The sequence below is a fragment of the Anomalospiza imberbis genome, chromosome 6 (assembly GCF_031753505.1).
Source record: "Anomalospiza imberbis isolate Cuckoo-Finch-1a 21T00152 chromosome 6, ASM3175350v1, whole genome shotgun sequence".
In the NCBI taxonomy this organism is placed as follows: domain Eukaryota; kingdom Metazoa; phylum Chordata; class Aves; order Passeriformes; family Viduidae; genus Anomalospiza; species Anomalospiza imberbis.
This window is the reverse complement of record NC_089686.1, coordinates 1,402,851-1,415,415: the sequence shown is the minus strand read 5'-3', so window position 1 is coordinate 1,415,415 and position 12,565 is coordinate 1,402,851. Positions and strand designations below refer to the sequence as shown.

The window sequence follows — 12,565 nt, the reverse complement described above, 5'->3', positions numbered from 1 at the left end:
ATTTTTGTAAAAATATGAATTATTAAATGATGAGGGAGTGATATCTACTGGAGGCCTTTTAAAGTGATTTTTTTTGGATCCTGCAAGCCCAAACTTCTGATTCCCATTTCCTCATCCTTCCTGATCGAACTCAGTGATTCCACGCTCAGCCTAAATTACAGCCTTAGAAATCTCTTCATGTAGATTAAATTTTAGGAAAAATTTCTTTGTCGAAGAGGTACAGGCTGCCCAGAAGAGGGGTGGAGTCTCCATCCCTGGAAGGGTTCAAAAACCGTGTGGTTGTGGCTCTTGAGGACATGGATTCATGGAGAATATTGTGGTGGTTGATGATTGGAGTTAATGGTCTTGGAGGGCTTTTCCAACCTTAAAAATTTCATGATTCCCGACTATGGGAGCTCTCTATGGGAGCTCCCCGTGTTAGTTTTTATACTCCTTTTTTTTCTGCCTCTTTTATCTTTAAATATAAGGTTTCATTTCACAATTCCCCCACTTAAAAATGAGGTATCAAAAAAGGAAATAAAACCTTGTCCAAAGTGTTCCTGCTCCCATTCCCAGCCCTGAAGGAATCCTGGCTCTGTTGGATAAACTGAGATTAACTTATCATGTACACATTTGCACCGAGGCAGGATGAAAAAAGGTGACAAATCCCATTGTCTGTGGCCAAAAGTATGGGATGGTGTTTGAAGAAAAAAAAAAAAAAAAAAAAAAAGAAAGGGGGGAAAAAAGGGGGGAAAATTGGTTTGGAAAATCCCAAGGAATAACAAGGAAAGACAGAGGTGAAAACTGCCTCGTAATTTGATGTTCAGAGCAGAAAGCAACTGCGACTTTCATAAATAATTTTCAGTTAATGATTTGAGAGCACCTTCATTTGTGGCTTTTTATTGTACTTGACAGCTTTATATTGCTCCAACAGCTCCGTGTTTTCCAGAGAAATGTGGAGCCCAGAACCTTGCAGAGATGGGAATTAAATCACAGAGCCAAGTTATTGGTGTCCTAAACATAATGAGATTATTTTTAATTTAACATGAATGGACCCAGTTTAGCAAATCTGGGACTCAAGTATAAACTGGAGTTTTGAAATGTTTTAATTAAAAAGGGAAAGTGGATTTTTTAATTTTACATTTTATTATGGAAATGCTGAGGATTGCCTTCCCTAAAATCTAAGGATTCATCTACTAAAATGTGTCACATGAAATTAGATTTTTTTTTTTTTTAGGTTATTAAGATCACCCTTCCTAAAATCTTGGTGTGGGTTTAATTAATGAATAAATCAGATTGTCCTGGTGATACTCCAATCTTATCCATAACCTTTCTCCAGTTATTGGAGGGCAGCTGGAATTAGCATGGCCTGGATCCGTGCAGGCAAGACCTGCTCTGTGTTTATGAGAGGAAAATATGTAATTAAAGGTTCAAGAATCATCAACACCTTATGCTTAATTAGTTCATTTTGTGGTAGGGATGCAAATAGTGAGAGCTGTTGGGAAGAGGGACAGAGGGGGTTTGGCTTCAGAGAATTGAGACTTGGGAATTTTGAGAGGGAATTTTTTTCTTAAGGGGTCTGAAGGTGGATTTTAATCTGGAAGTGAAATGGAATGGAAAGGGAAACAAAATTTCTTGTGTTTTTTACCCCAAAAAAGAGTTTTTATTATGATGCTTTTATTATTCTGGTAAACACAGAATCCTGGAATGCTTTGGGTGGGAAGGGACCATAAAGCTCATCCCATTCCAACCCAGGAATCCCAGGGTGCTCCAACCCCGTCCAACCTGGTCATAGACACTTCCAGGGATCCAGGGGCAGCCACAGCAAATCTGGGAATTTCAGCCCAGCCCTTCACCTCCCTCCCAGCCAGGAATTCCTAATTCCCAATCTCCCATCCTTCTCTGCCCTCTGGAAGGGATTCCCTGGGTCCTGTCCCTCCATCCCTTGTCCCCAGTCCTTCTCCAGCTCTCCTGGAACCCCTTCAGGCCCTGCAAGGAGCTCTGAGCTCTCCCTGGAGCCTTCTCCTCTCCAGGGGAACATTCCCAGCTCTCCCTTCTGGCTCAAGAGCAACTCCATCCCTTGGAGCAGCTCCATGGATTCCTCTGGATCATTCCAGCAGCTCCGCATCCTGCTCTGTCCCCAGAGCTGGAGCAGCTCTACCAGTGGGGTGTCATCTGAGCAGGGCAGAATCCCCCCACTTTCCCTTTTTGCCTATACTCTGGGATGATCCCAAAATCCAGTCAGCAATTAAATCACAGGAGACACTTGGAAAACTGGGGAAATCCAAACAAATTCCTTAAATATGATCAGATTCTTCCAGTCAATCAGGAAACATCAGCCACTTGTTCCAGCGCCCATGGGGAGAGAAACAGAGCAAACCTGCCCATTCTTGTCCACAAAAATGTTGGAAAAATGAAATTCTCAAATCCCAAATCTTGATGGAGATTTTTTCCCTGAGAGTTCTTATCCTCATTGCTCATTGGAATTGCTCAGCCTGAGCACGAGATTAAATTTGCTGTATTTACAATAATTACGCAATTAGACATAATTAAACTAATTATCTCAACCAATGAAGAAAATATATAAATTTTTTATAAATCTCTGTGAGCTGGGGACAGGATCCAGAATTCCATTGGGAGTTCAGGCCAAGTTCAGCCTGGAGCTACGGAGGGAATGCTGGGATGAAGCTGCTCAGTGCTTCCAGAACTCAATGCCTTTGGCAGCCTGGATCAGGCCCTTCCCCATTCCAGAAAAACCTCCTAAAGCAGGAATTTGTTCCTTAGCAGCAGCCTTTCCAAGGCTTAATTTTATTCCCATCATTTCCATGGGATTTGTTGTCCATAAAAACTGTTTAAATCCCAGTATTCCCAAAATCTCTCCAAAATTTCAAGGACTGTTTATTTTCTCTCCTGCTCAGCTCTATTATTTTATATGGGTTTATTTTTTCCCAGTTCTGTACATTCATTTTCTCAAATTTCCTTATTTTTCCTAGACATTTCTGGGAAGATTATCCATGTCTATGTCTTCCTAAGGCTGTGCCTTTCCAGGCCCTTCCCTATTCCAGAGAAACTTCCAAAAGCACGAATTTGATCTTTAAGCACAGCTTTTCCAAGGCTTGGCCTTGCAATGGGCTTAATTTTAATCCCATAATTTCCATGGGATTGGTTGTACACAGAAACCACTTAAATCCCAATATTCCCAAAGTCTCTCCAAAACTTCAAGGACTGTTTTCTTTTCTCCCTTTCTCTGCTGTGTTTTTTATATAGGTTTATTTTTTTGCCAGGTTTGTGAATTAATTTTTTTCAAACTTCCATATTTTTCCTAGACATTCCTGAGCAGTTTATCCACTGATATTGTTAAAAATAATTCCACATGTTCCACAATATTGGCTGTGCCAATATTAAAGTTGTTTGGATTTATCAGGACACCGGATAATGAATGTTTTCCACATTTTTCTTTTGGAATTTTGCAGGGCGGATCTCACATTTCCCATTTCCCAGTTTCCTGCTGTCCGTATTTGAAGGAATTTGACATTCCATGTCCCATTCAGCTCCCTGCTCCATCCCTGCTCCCGGCTAAAAATAGAATCCATCAGCTCCTCATTTTTAAAGGAAAACAGGAGCAATTTGGTACCTTGGGATTTTGTCTTCATGGAAACTGTACCTTATAATAAATTATCCTGAAAAATTTGCGACTTGAAAGACTCAATCAAAACAATTTCCCTCTGACTTTCCAGTGTTGATATTCCCTGTATCCTTTGGAAATCCTTTGGAGGAGGATCTCAAAGCCTTTAGGTAGAAACTCTGGAAAAGTTGTTTCCATTTTGTGGAATTTCTAGCAAACTGACTCTATTTTTTAGGGTCACCCCTTCTGGATCCGTTGGTTGTGTCTTGTGGATATAACATCAGGGGTCAATCCCAAGAAACCCACTTGGGAATGCTGGAGGAGGAAGGAAATACCAGATCCGTATCCATTTTTCCTCTGCCTCTGCCCCTTCCTGACGTCCTCCCCTCCTTTTCCAGGGAGAAACAAAGATCCTGAAGCTGAAGAATCTGCGACCTCAGGACTACGCCAACTACAGCTGTATCGCCTCGGTGCGGAATGTCTGCAGCATCCCGGATAAAATGGTGTCCTTCCGCCTCTCCAACAAAACTGGTGAGCTCCAAGCAGCACCTCCTGCCCTGCCTGCACTCAGCTCCAGAATGTGGGGCTCTTTCAGGGAATCCTGGAATGGTTTGGGGTGGAAGAACCTTGAAGTCCATCTCATTCCCACCCCTGCTGTGGGCAGAGACACCTGGCATTATCCCATGATGATCCAAGCCCCAGTGTCCAACCTGGCCTTGGGCACTGCCAGGGATCCAAGGACAGCCACAGCTGCTCTGGGCATTCCATCCCAGCCCCTCAGCTCCCTCCCTCCCAGACAGGAATTCCTTCCTGATATCCCATATAAATCTACCCTCTTCCAGCTTAAACCATTCCCCCTTGTCCTGGTCACTCCAGCCAGGAATTCCTTCCCAATATCCCACCCAAATTTCCTCTTTTCCACCTAAAAGCCATTCCCTATGTCCTGTCCCTCCATCCCTTGTCCCCAGTCCCTCTCCAGCTCTCCTGGAGCCCCTTCAGGCCCTGCAAGGGGCTCTTAGCTCTCCCTGGAGCCTTCTCCTCTCCAGGGGAACATTCCCAGCTCTCCCAGCCCGGCTCCAGAGCAGAGGGGCTCCATGGAGCCGCTCCATGACCTCTGGAATCCCTCCAGTTCCTTGTCCTCTCTGTGCTGTTGAAACTTTATAGTTTTTATTCCACAAAATATTTAATGGGAGTAACCCAACCTTTTTCTACTCTGGCATTGATTTCAGGGATTGATTTGACCTTTTCTTACATCGACCTAAACATCAATTCCTTCATTGATTCCAACCAAAATGTTTCCTTTCAGATGTAATTGTTCCAAATGGAATGATCCAAGGGATTGTGTTGAAATCCTTTTGTGGGAAGGTCTCTAAGCCTTTAGGTAGAATCCATGGAAAAGTTGTTTCCATTTTGTGGAATTTCTTGTGGATTTATTCTGGTTTTTGGGCTCATCCCTTATGGATCAGTCAGTTGTGTCTCTCCCTCTTGTTGTGAGTGTAACAACAGGGGTCAATCCCAAGAAATGCTCTTGGGAATGCTGGGGGAGGATGAAAATCCCAGATTTTACCTCTCCTTAAGGCTCCATGTCCAGGATAAGCACAGGATGTGTCTGAAATGGTTTCTGAAACTCCTACCAAGAGCCACACTGAGCTTGGATTTCTGACTAATCAGGAATTTCAAGAGAATGTGCTTTGGAAAACAATTCCACAGGAAGTGTTGGAACATTTGGAGACTTCAGGTTCGATTAGGGTGGGTTAGGCCTTAATAATTTGTGTCTGAGGCCCTGAAATCAGGGAGAAAATGAACACAAAATAAAAATGCTGAGTGTGGCTGGGATCAACAAGGGATTTTATTTCCAGTTCCATATTTGCCATCATTCCTGTCCTCAGGACTTTATTCCAAGGAGTTGCCTCCAGCTTTTTTGGAACTGCTGATTGGACAGCAGACCTGTGTATCTACTCCAAAGATATCCAGGAAAATGACTTGGAAGGCCTTAAGTTACACTCCCATAAGTTTTTCCAGGGGAAAAAAAATATCCTGAAGTGAGGTTTGTCCCTCATGAGCAGCTCTGGTTTTTATGGCAGGGGAAGCCTTTCTATGGGAGGTGGGGCTGGGAGTTGGGAGCAACTCCTGACCCTCATCCATGGCAAGAGAGCATGGGAATTGATCCCACTCCCATTTTTCCTTGGAATAACTTTGTTGTTGGAGCCAGCACTGTCTCAGTTCATGCTGAGCCTCATCTTAAAAGAAATTGATGTTCCAGCACTTGGGGAACAGCAAACTCTCATTTCCTGACCCAAGGATGTGTGATCCTGGGGCAATTTTGCCAAAAGAAGGAATTATTCCCACCTTACACATGCCATGGTTATTTGGGGAGAAAATTGTCTTCTCTGGAGTACTTTCCCGAGTAGACAAGCCTGGAAAATAACAAGGATTCCCTCTTTTCCGTGAGGACTTTGATGAAGGGCAGGATTAGATGTGAAAAGCAATTAATACAGGAGCTCATTGAGGACAGGGACTGAGCTGGGGGTGACTCTAAACAAAAACTTTTCTTTTTTAATAAAACTTCACCTCACAAAAGTTCTTCAGTTGAACTTCACCTGGTGTAACTCTAGAGAAACTGGAGAAATTGTAAATCTGGAGGAATCCAGGAAAAAACCAAAGTAATGAAAATCGGAGCCTGAAGTGGAAGCTGTTTCAGTCCTGTTCTGTCCATCGGTTTTAATTGGAAGCTGGAGGGATGGGATGGAGAGCCAGGAATATCTGAGAGGTGCAAAGATGTCCCAGATTTATTGTCACTGTTGTGGTTCCGAGTGTGTTTAATTCAGCTGCACTTTGTGGGATCAGAATGGGGGAATTTGGCTGTTCTGCCTTTGATGGAATCATGGAATGGTTTGGATTGGACCTTAAATCCCTCTCAGTGCCACCCCTGCCATGGCAGGGACACCTCCCACTGTCCCAGGCTGCTCCAGCCCCAGTCTCCAACCTGGCCTTGGGCACTGCCAGGGATCCAGGGGCAGCCACAGCTGCTCTGGCAATTCCAGCACAGCCAGGCATTCCCAATTCCCAATCTCCCATCCATCCCTGCCCTCTGGCAGTGGGAGCCATTCCCTGGGTCCTGTCCCTCCATCCCTTGTCCCCAGTCCCTCTCCAGCTCTCCTGGAGCCCCTTCAGGCCCTGCAAGGGGCTCTGAGCTCTGCCTGGAGCCTTCTCCTCTCCAGGGGAACATTCCCAGCTCTCCCAGCCTGGCTCCAGAGCAGCTCCAGCTCTTAGAGCAGCTCCGTGGCTCCTCTGGATCACTCCAGCAAATCCACAACTTCCTTGTGCTGAGAATTCCAGTGCTGGAATTTCCCAAGTGGAATCTCCCAAGGATAGAACAGAGGGGGGCAATCCCCTCCCTCCCTGGATCTTCAGCCCCCTCCTCCAATGCTGTGACCTCACTTTTCAGGCAAAAAGATTTCATTTTTCCAACACAGACCAGTTTAAATCACAAAACCAGCCCCAAAATCCAAAGTGAATGCTGGAAATGGAGCAGATGAGGTCACCCTAGAGATGTCACTGTGCACAGGCCAAAGCCCAAGGTGACAATTAAAAACAATAATTTAAAGCAGAAGATAGAGGGGCTTGTTGAGATTGATTTTGTGTTTAAAGGCAGCAATTAATCTGCAAATTTATTTTCTCAATAGATAAGAAATTTGAAGGGAAGCGCCCCCATGGCAGGGGTGGAATGGGATGGGATTAAAGGCCCTGTCCATCCCAAACCATTCCATGATTTTGGGATTCTCTCCCCATCTCTCTGCCTTTGCCTTGGACCATGCTTTGCTTGGGTTTCTGTGAGCAGCAACAAATTCCTCCTTGTGTAGAAATCCCTGGATCTGTTGTTCCAAGCCCAGCTCAGCTGAGTGTCAAAGAGGAATTACTGACAGCTGATGGTGTCACCAATTTTCATGGGAGGCACTAAAAAAAGGGAATTTTAGCCCCAGTTCCTGCTGAATGGCACATGGAACACTCCGAGCTAAGAATAACCCGGATGGAGCTTTTCAAGAGCGTTCATTGTTTCAAAATGCCAGAGAAAACGCAGGATATTTACCCAGAAAACCATAGGAATTCTGGGCTCCTTAGAATAGTTCATGTAATATGATTGAGGAAAAGCAAATCAGGCTTTTATCTCGCTCCACAAAGCAGCTTGGGTGGCACTGATTCATTTGGAAATGATCATACTTTGTCTGTTAGCAGCCAGTTTTTAGTGCAGGTGATCATTAATCCATAAATTAAGGCTGAGTTTTGGCAGCTTCCAGGAGAAAATAAACCAGCCCAAGAACTTTTCCCGAGCAAGATGAGTCTTTCAATCCGTGATTTTTCAGCTGCCTGCCACAGCTCATTGAAATCACAGCTGAAGCTGCTGCTCTGTCTGGGGCATGTGGTGGGAGACAAATTAAAAAAGGCTTAATTCACTTTTAATCCCTCGATTAGGCTGAAGTCTGTCATGATAAACTTGCTTTGTTTCCCGTCTGTGAGACAACGCACTAGAGAGGGAATTATGAAGGTGAAAAAAATATTTCTCTGCACATTTCCTGGCATTCCTGGGGGCAGGTGACAGGGATCTGCCTGAATGGGGCTGGAAATCCTGAGAGTGCTCCGAGTGTGAGCAGTGAAGGTGGAAGATTTTATGAATCCCAGAATGGTTTGGGATGGAAAGACCTTAAATCCCACCCAGTGCCACCCCTGCCATGGCAAAAACACCTCTCTGTCCCAGGCTGCTCCGAGCCCCAGTGTCCAACCTGGCCTTGGGCACTGCCAGGGATCCAGGGGCAGCCACAGCTTTTCCAGAATTCTTTGGCAAAAAGGAATAATAGGAAATAAAGCTGGAAAGGATGTTCTTTATTAGGTTTAAAACTTGCCCTACAATCCCAGTTATCCTGGCTGGTTTTGACTCCCTGCAGGGCTGACAGGGAGTCTTTTCCTGGCATGGAAATGAAGAATTGTCCTCTTTCCATTGAAGCAGTATTTTCCCTATTGGAATGTGGGTGTCTTGTCCCGGAGAGGCTGAGAGGAGCTGGGAAGGGGCTCAGCCTGGAGAAAAGGAAGCTCAGGGGGGATCTTGTGGCTCTGCACAGCTCCTGACAGGAGGGGACAGCCGGGATGGTCGGGCTCCCATTTTCCTGTAAAAACCTCCAGGATCAGAGGAAATGTTCTCGTGTCACCTGTGGAGGCTCAAGTTGGATATTGGAAAAATTCCTTCATGGAAAGGGTTCCCCAGCCCTGGCACAGCTGCCCAGGGAGGTTTGGAGTCCCCATTCCTGGAGGGATTTAAATCCCTGTGGATGTGGCACTTGGGGACATGGTCAGTGGTGGCCTTGGCAGTGCTGGGAATGGTAGGACTCGATGTCTTAAAGGAGTTTTCCAATCCTAACAATTCCATGAGCGTTTAAAGAACATTTCCTTTATTTCCTGGGGGGGTCACATCATCCCAGTGTCCCCAGGTCCTGCTTATCTCCTTGGAGAAGCTCAGCCCTGTGGGAATGCAGAGCTCTCCACATTCCCAGCCCCACAAACACCGGATCCAACCAGAGCTGCATTCCCTGCATTCCCAAAAAATTCCCTTTTAGTACATCCCTGGATCCCAGCTCCCTTTTCCCGGGCACATGGCTGATGTTTGTTCCTGCCCAGACTGTGTCCTCCAGAAGCCTGAAGGTCCCTCCTTGGCAGATCCTCATTAGCCAGCCATCCCTAATCCAGTAATTAGGATGTTGCTGTTGCAGGAGGGCTGGGCTGAGGTGTCTGGAGCCGTTCAGGCAGAGCTGCGCTCAGGGAATGGAGGAACAACTCATCCCTTCTATTTTTGGAAAGCAGGAATCGTGCTCTAGGGGCTCTTAGATCCACGACCTCAGCTTGCAGGCCTGACTTTGGCGTGGCTGGGATGGATTTAATCCTGCGTGGATCTAAATTCAGCAGGGAAAGGGCAGTTCCACAATGGGTTTAAGCCGCCAAAGGGAGGATCCCACTTGCCTCAGTGCCTCTGGATCAAATCCCCACAGAATGAATCCCTCCAGTGTGGGAGTCGGGAGCTTTTGTAGCCTCTCCCGAGCAGAACCAGCGAGGAAGTGCCTTGAAAAGCCAAGATCCGCCTCCCTTCCTCCCGCTGGAATTCTCAATGCCACTTCTGTGCGTGAACGGCAGCACGAGCCCACCGGGGCATCAAAGTGCTGGAAAAGGGAGAGGAAAAGCACCCAGGAAAAAAGGAGCATAAAGATGTGAGTCACCAGAGCTGCGGTCCCACGGCTCCAAAAGCAGAGGGATTCTGGAAAAGTTGGAGGAGGGAAGAAAAGGGTATTGAAGAATGGTATAGGGAGACCTGGATTGGCTTTTGTGGATATATGGGAATATATAAACACTGAGCTCAGCTGAAAAACCTTCATAATTGTGATTTACGGTTATATTTGTTTATAGTTTTTGATTTTAAGGAAAGGCTCTTCCCCAGAGGTGCTGGCACTGCCCAGGCTCCCCAGGGAATGGGCACGGCCCTGAGGCTGCCAGAGCTCCAGGAGCTGCCAGGGATGCCCAGGGTGGGATTTTTGGGGGGTCTGGGCAGGGACAGGGGTTGGGCTCCGTGATCCTTGTGGATTTTTCCCACCCAGGATATTCCAATTTGCAGTTCTCTGATAATTCCATTCTTTATTTCTATCCTGTAACTCCCCACTCTGCTCCCTAAAACCTCAGAATTTTCCATTTTTGACAGGGTGCCCAGACAAAATGATCTTGCTCTTGCCTCAACTTTAAGCCTCTTTATTGCAGGGACAGGCTCAGGGCAGACAGAAAAATAGGATTTTTTTTTCTTTTTAATCCCTGACAGGAGCAGTGACTGCTCAGGGACCCCAGTGGGAGGTTCAGGGACACAGACAAGGGTGGCTCTGGCCATCAAGGGACACCTGCCCTGGGTGGGGGGAGCCACCCCTTTGTCCCAGAACAGATCCAGGTATTTTACCAGCTGGAAATTTCTCCTGTGTGCCAGGGAAAACCCTAAATCCTGCCTGTGACATGAGGGGTTGGAATTAGATCATCTCTGAGGTCTCTTCCATCCCAAAGCATTCCATGAGGAACCATTCCAAGATGATCCTAAAGCACTTGCAATGCTTAAAGCTGCTTTGGGAATATTTTACCTCAGTTATTCCATGTATCAAGTAAAAAAAAGGGCACAAACCTGAAAGATCTGGGATTTGAGAAGCTTCTCTTTATTTCTTCTTGACCTGGACGTGCTGGAAATTTAAAGGCAGTGAAAAGGAGATGGGAGAAAAGAGAGAGTAAGTCAAAAAGAAAGATGAGGTGTAAGAGAAATATGTTTTATTTGCCTAAACACAAAGTTTTTAGAACTAGAACTGCTCTAGAACTCTGGGACTGTTTAGCTGGAGAATTTTCTCCTCTTTTCACATGGTATGCAACTTCCACTGGGATCTCTCTGGAGGAGCAGAGGATAAACATAGAAAAGTATAAAAGATATTTTCATCGCTTGATCAGTTTTAGGATTTTTTTCTTTTATTTTCCCCTGGGTTTATTTTTTAAAAATTTAAGTTTTTTAAAAGTTTTACTTTTTGCTCTCTTAAAAAGAGATTTTCATCGCTTGATCAGTTTTAGGATTATTTTTCTTTTATTTTTCCCTGGGTTTACTTTTTTAGGGGTAATTTGGGTTTTTTGAAGTCTTGATGGTGAAAAGAAAGGACCTTCTCTATTGCAGGGTGGGCAATAAAAAGTTGATTTTTTGCGCTGTAAAATAACAGTTAAAATAAAAATAAAAAAAAAAAAAGGTGACAGGGAATGGAGCTGAAGGAGGGGAGATAGGTTGGATTTATGGAAGGAATTTCTGGCTGGGAGGGTGAGGACAGGCTGGGATGGAATTCCTGGAGAAGCTGTGGCTGCCCCTGGATCCCCGGAAATGCCCAAGGCCAGGCTGGGCATTAGTGCTTGGAGCAGCCTGGGACAGTGGGAGGTGTCCCTGCCTGGCAGGGCGTGGAACAAGATGAGTTTTAAGCTCCCTCCAAATCCCATCCTGTGTTTTCCTGATTCTAACTCAAAATCTGGGAATTCCAACACAATCTTGTTAGAGCTTTATGGAGTAAATAGTTACAGGGATGCTGCTTCCAGCCTGGCAGGGAGCTCAAACCCTTCCTCTCTGCACACTGCATGTCTCGTTAGGAATATTGGCTTTGTGTTCCTGCAAGAAATACTGCCTGTGAATGAAATGGATGCACACACAGCAATGGATATAAAAATATAATTCAATTATGTTCTATTACTTCGGTTCTGCCTTTCAAATAATGCCCCAAACTGGAGGAAATAATGTCCTTTCATTTCTATTCATCACAGCTGAGAGCCTTGTCAAGGACATGACTTGCTGCCTGTACTTTGATATTGCTATTAAATTATTGGGTTTCTTCTGCATTTCCAGTAATCCCTAAAGCCAATTGTGACATTTCCTCAATTCCATACATCCAACCTAAATACCTCTATTTGTCTCACTGTAATTATGACACGTTGGCAGTGGATTTTTTCGGGCTGCTCCAAGAATGACAGATGGATTTTCCTCCCCGTGCGATTCCAGCCTCAGCTCCCCATCCCAGGCCAGCAGGGACTCCACCCCTGCAAATTCCCTCAACATCTTAATCTGATCCTTGAATAAATCCCAAAACGGTTTGGGTGGGATGGGACCTTCAGGATTATCCCATTCCACTCCCTGCAGGGCAGGGAAACCTTCCATTCTCCCAGGTTGCTCCAAACCTCACCCAACCTGGAACATTCCAAGGATGGAGCAGCCACAGTTTCTCTGGTCCAAAGTGCTTGGCCTTAATTAGCCTGGTCTAATTAAGAGTGTTAAGGATGACTTAATGAGTGCTTGCTTTCTGCTCAGTCTTAGAAAGCCTTGCCCCAGTCATTAATCAAGACCAGGGTGCATTTCCTGCTGGATTA

At 45.4% G+C, this 12,565-nt stretch overlaps 1 protein-coding gene across 2 annotated transcripts in view; it reads left to right on the top strand.

The window, feature by feature from the left end:
- Positions 1-12,565, top strand: part of MDGA2 (MAM domain containing glycosylphosphatidylinositol anchor 2) — a 191,385-nt gene that overhangs the window by 87,859 nt on the left and 90,961 nt on the right. For both annotated transcript variants that reach the window (XM_068194878.1, XM_068194879.1), the window contains one exon: positions 4,003-4,135. In XM_068194878.1, the coding sequence (XP_068050979.1) occupies positions 4,003-4,135 (133 nt within the window). The remainder of the gene's footprint in view (positions 1-4,002; positions 4,136-12,565) is intronic.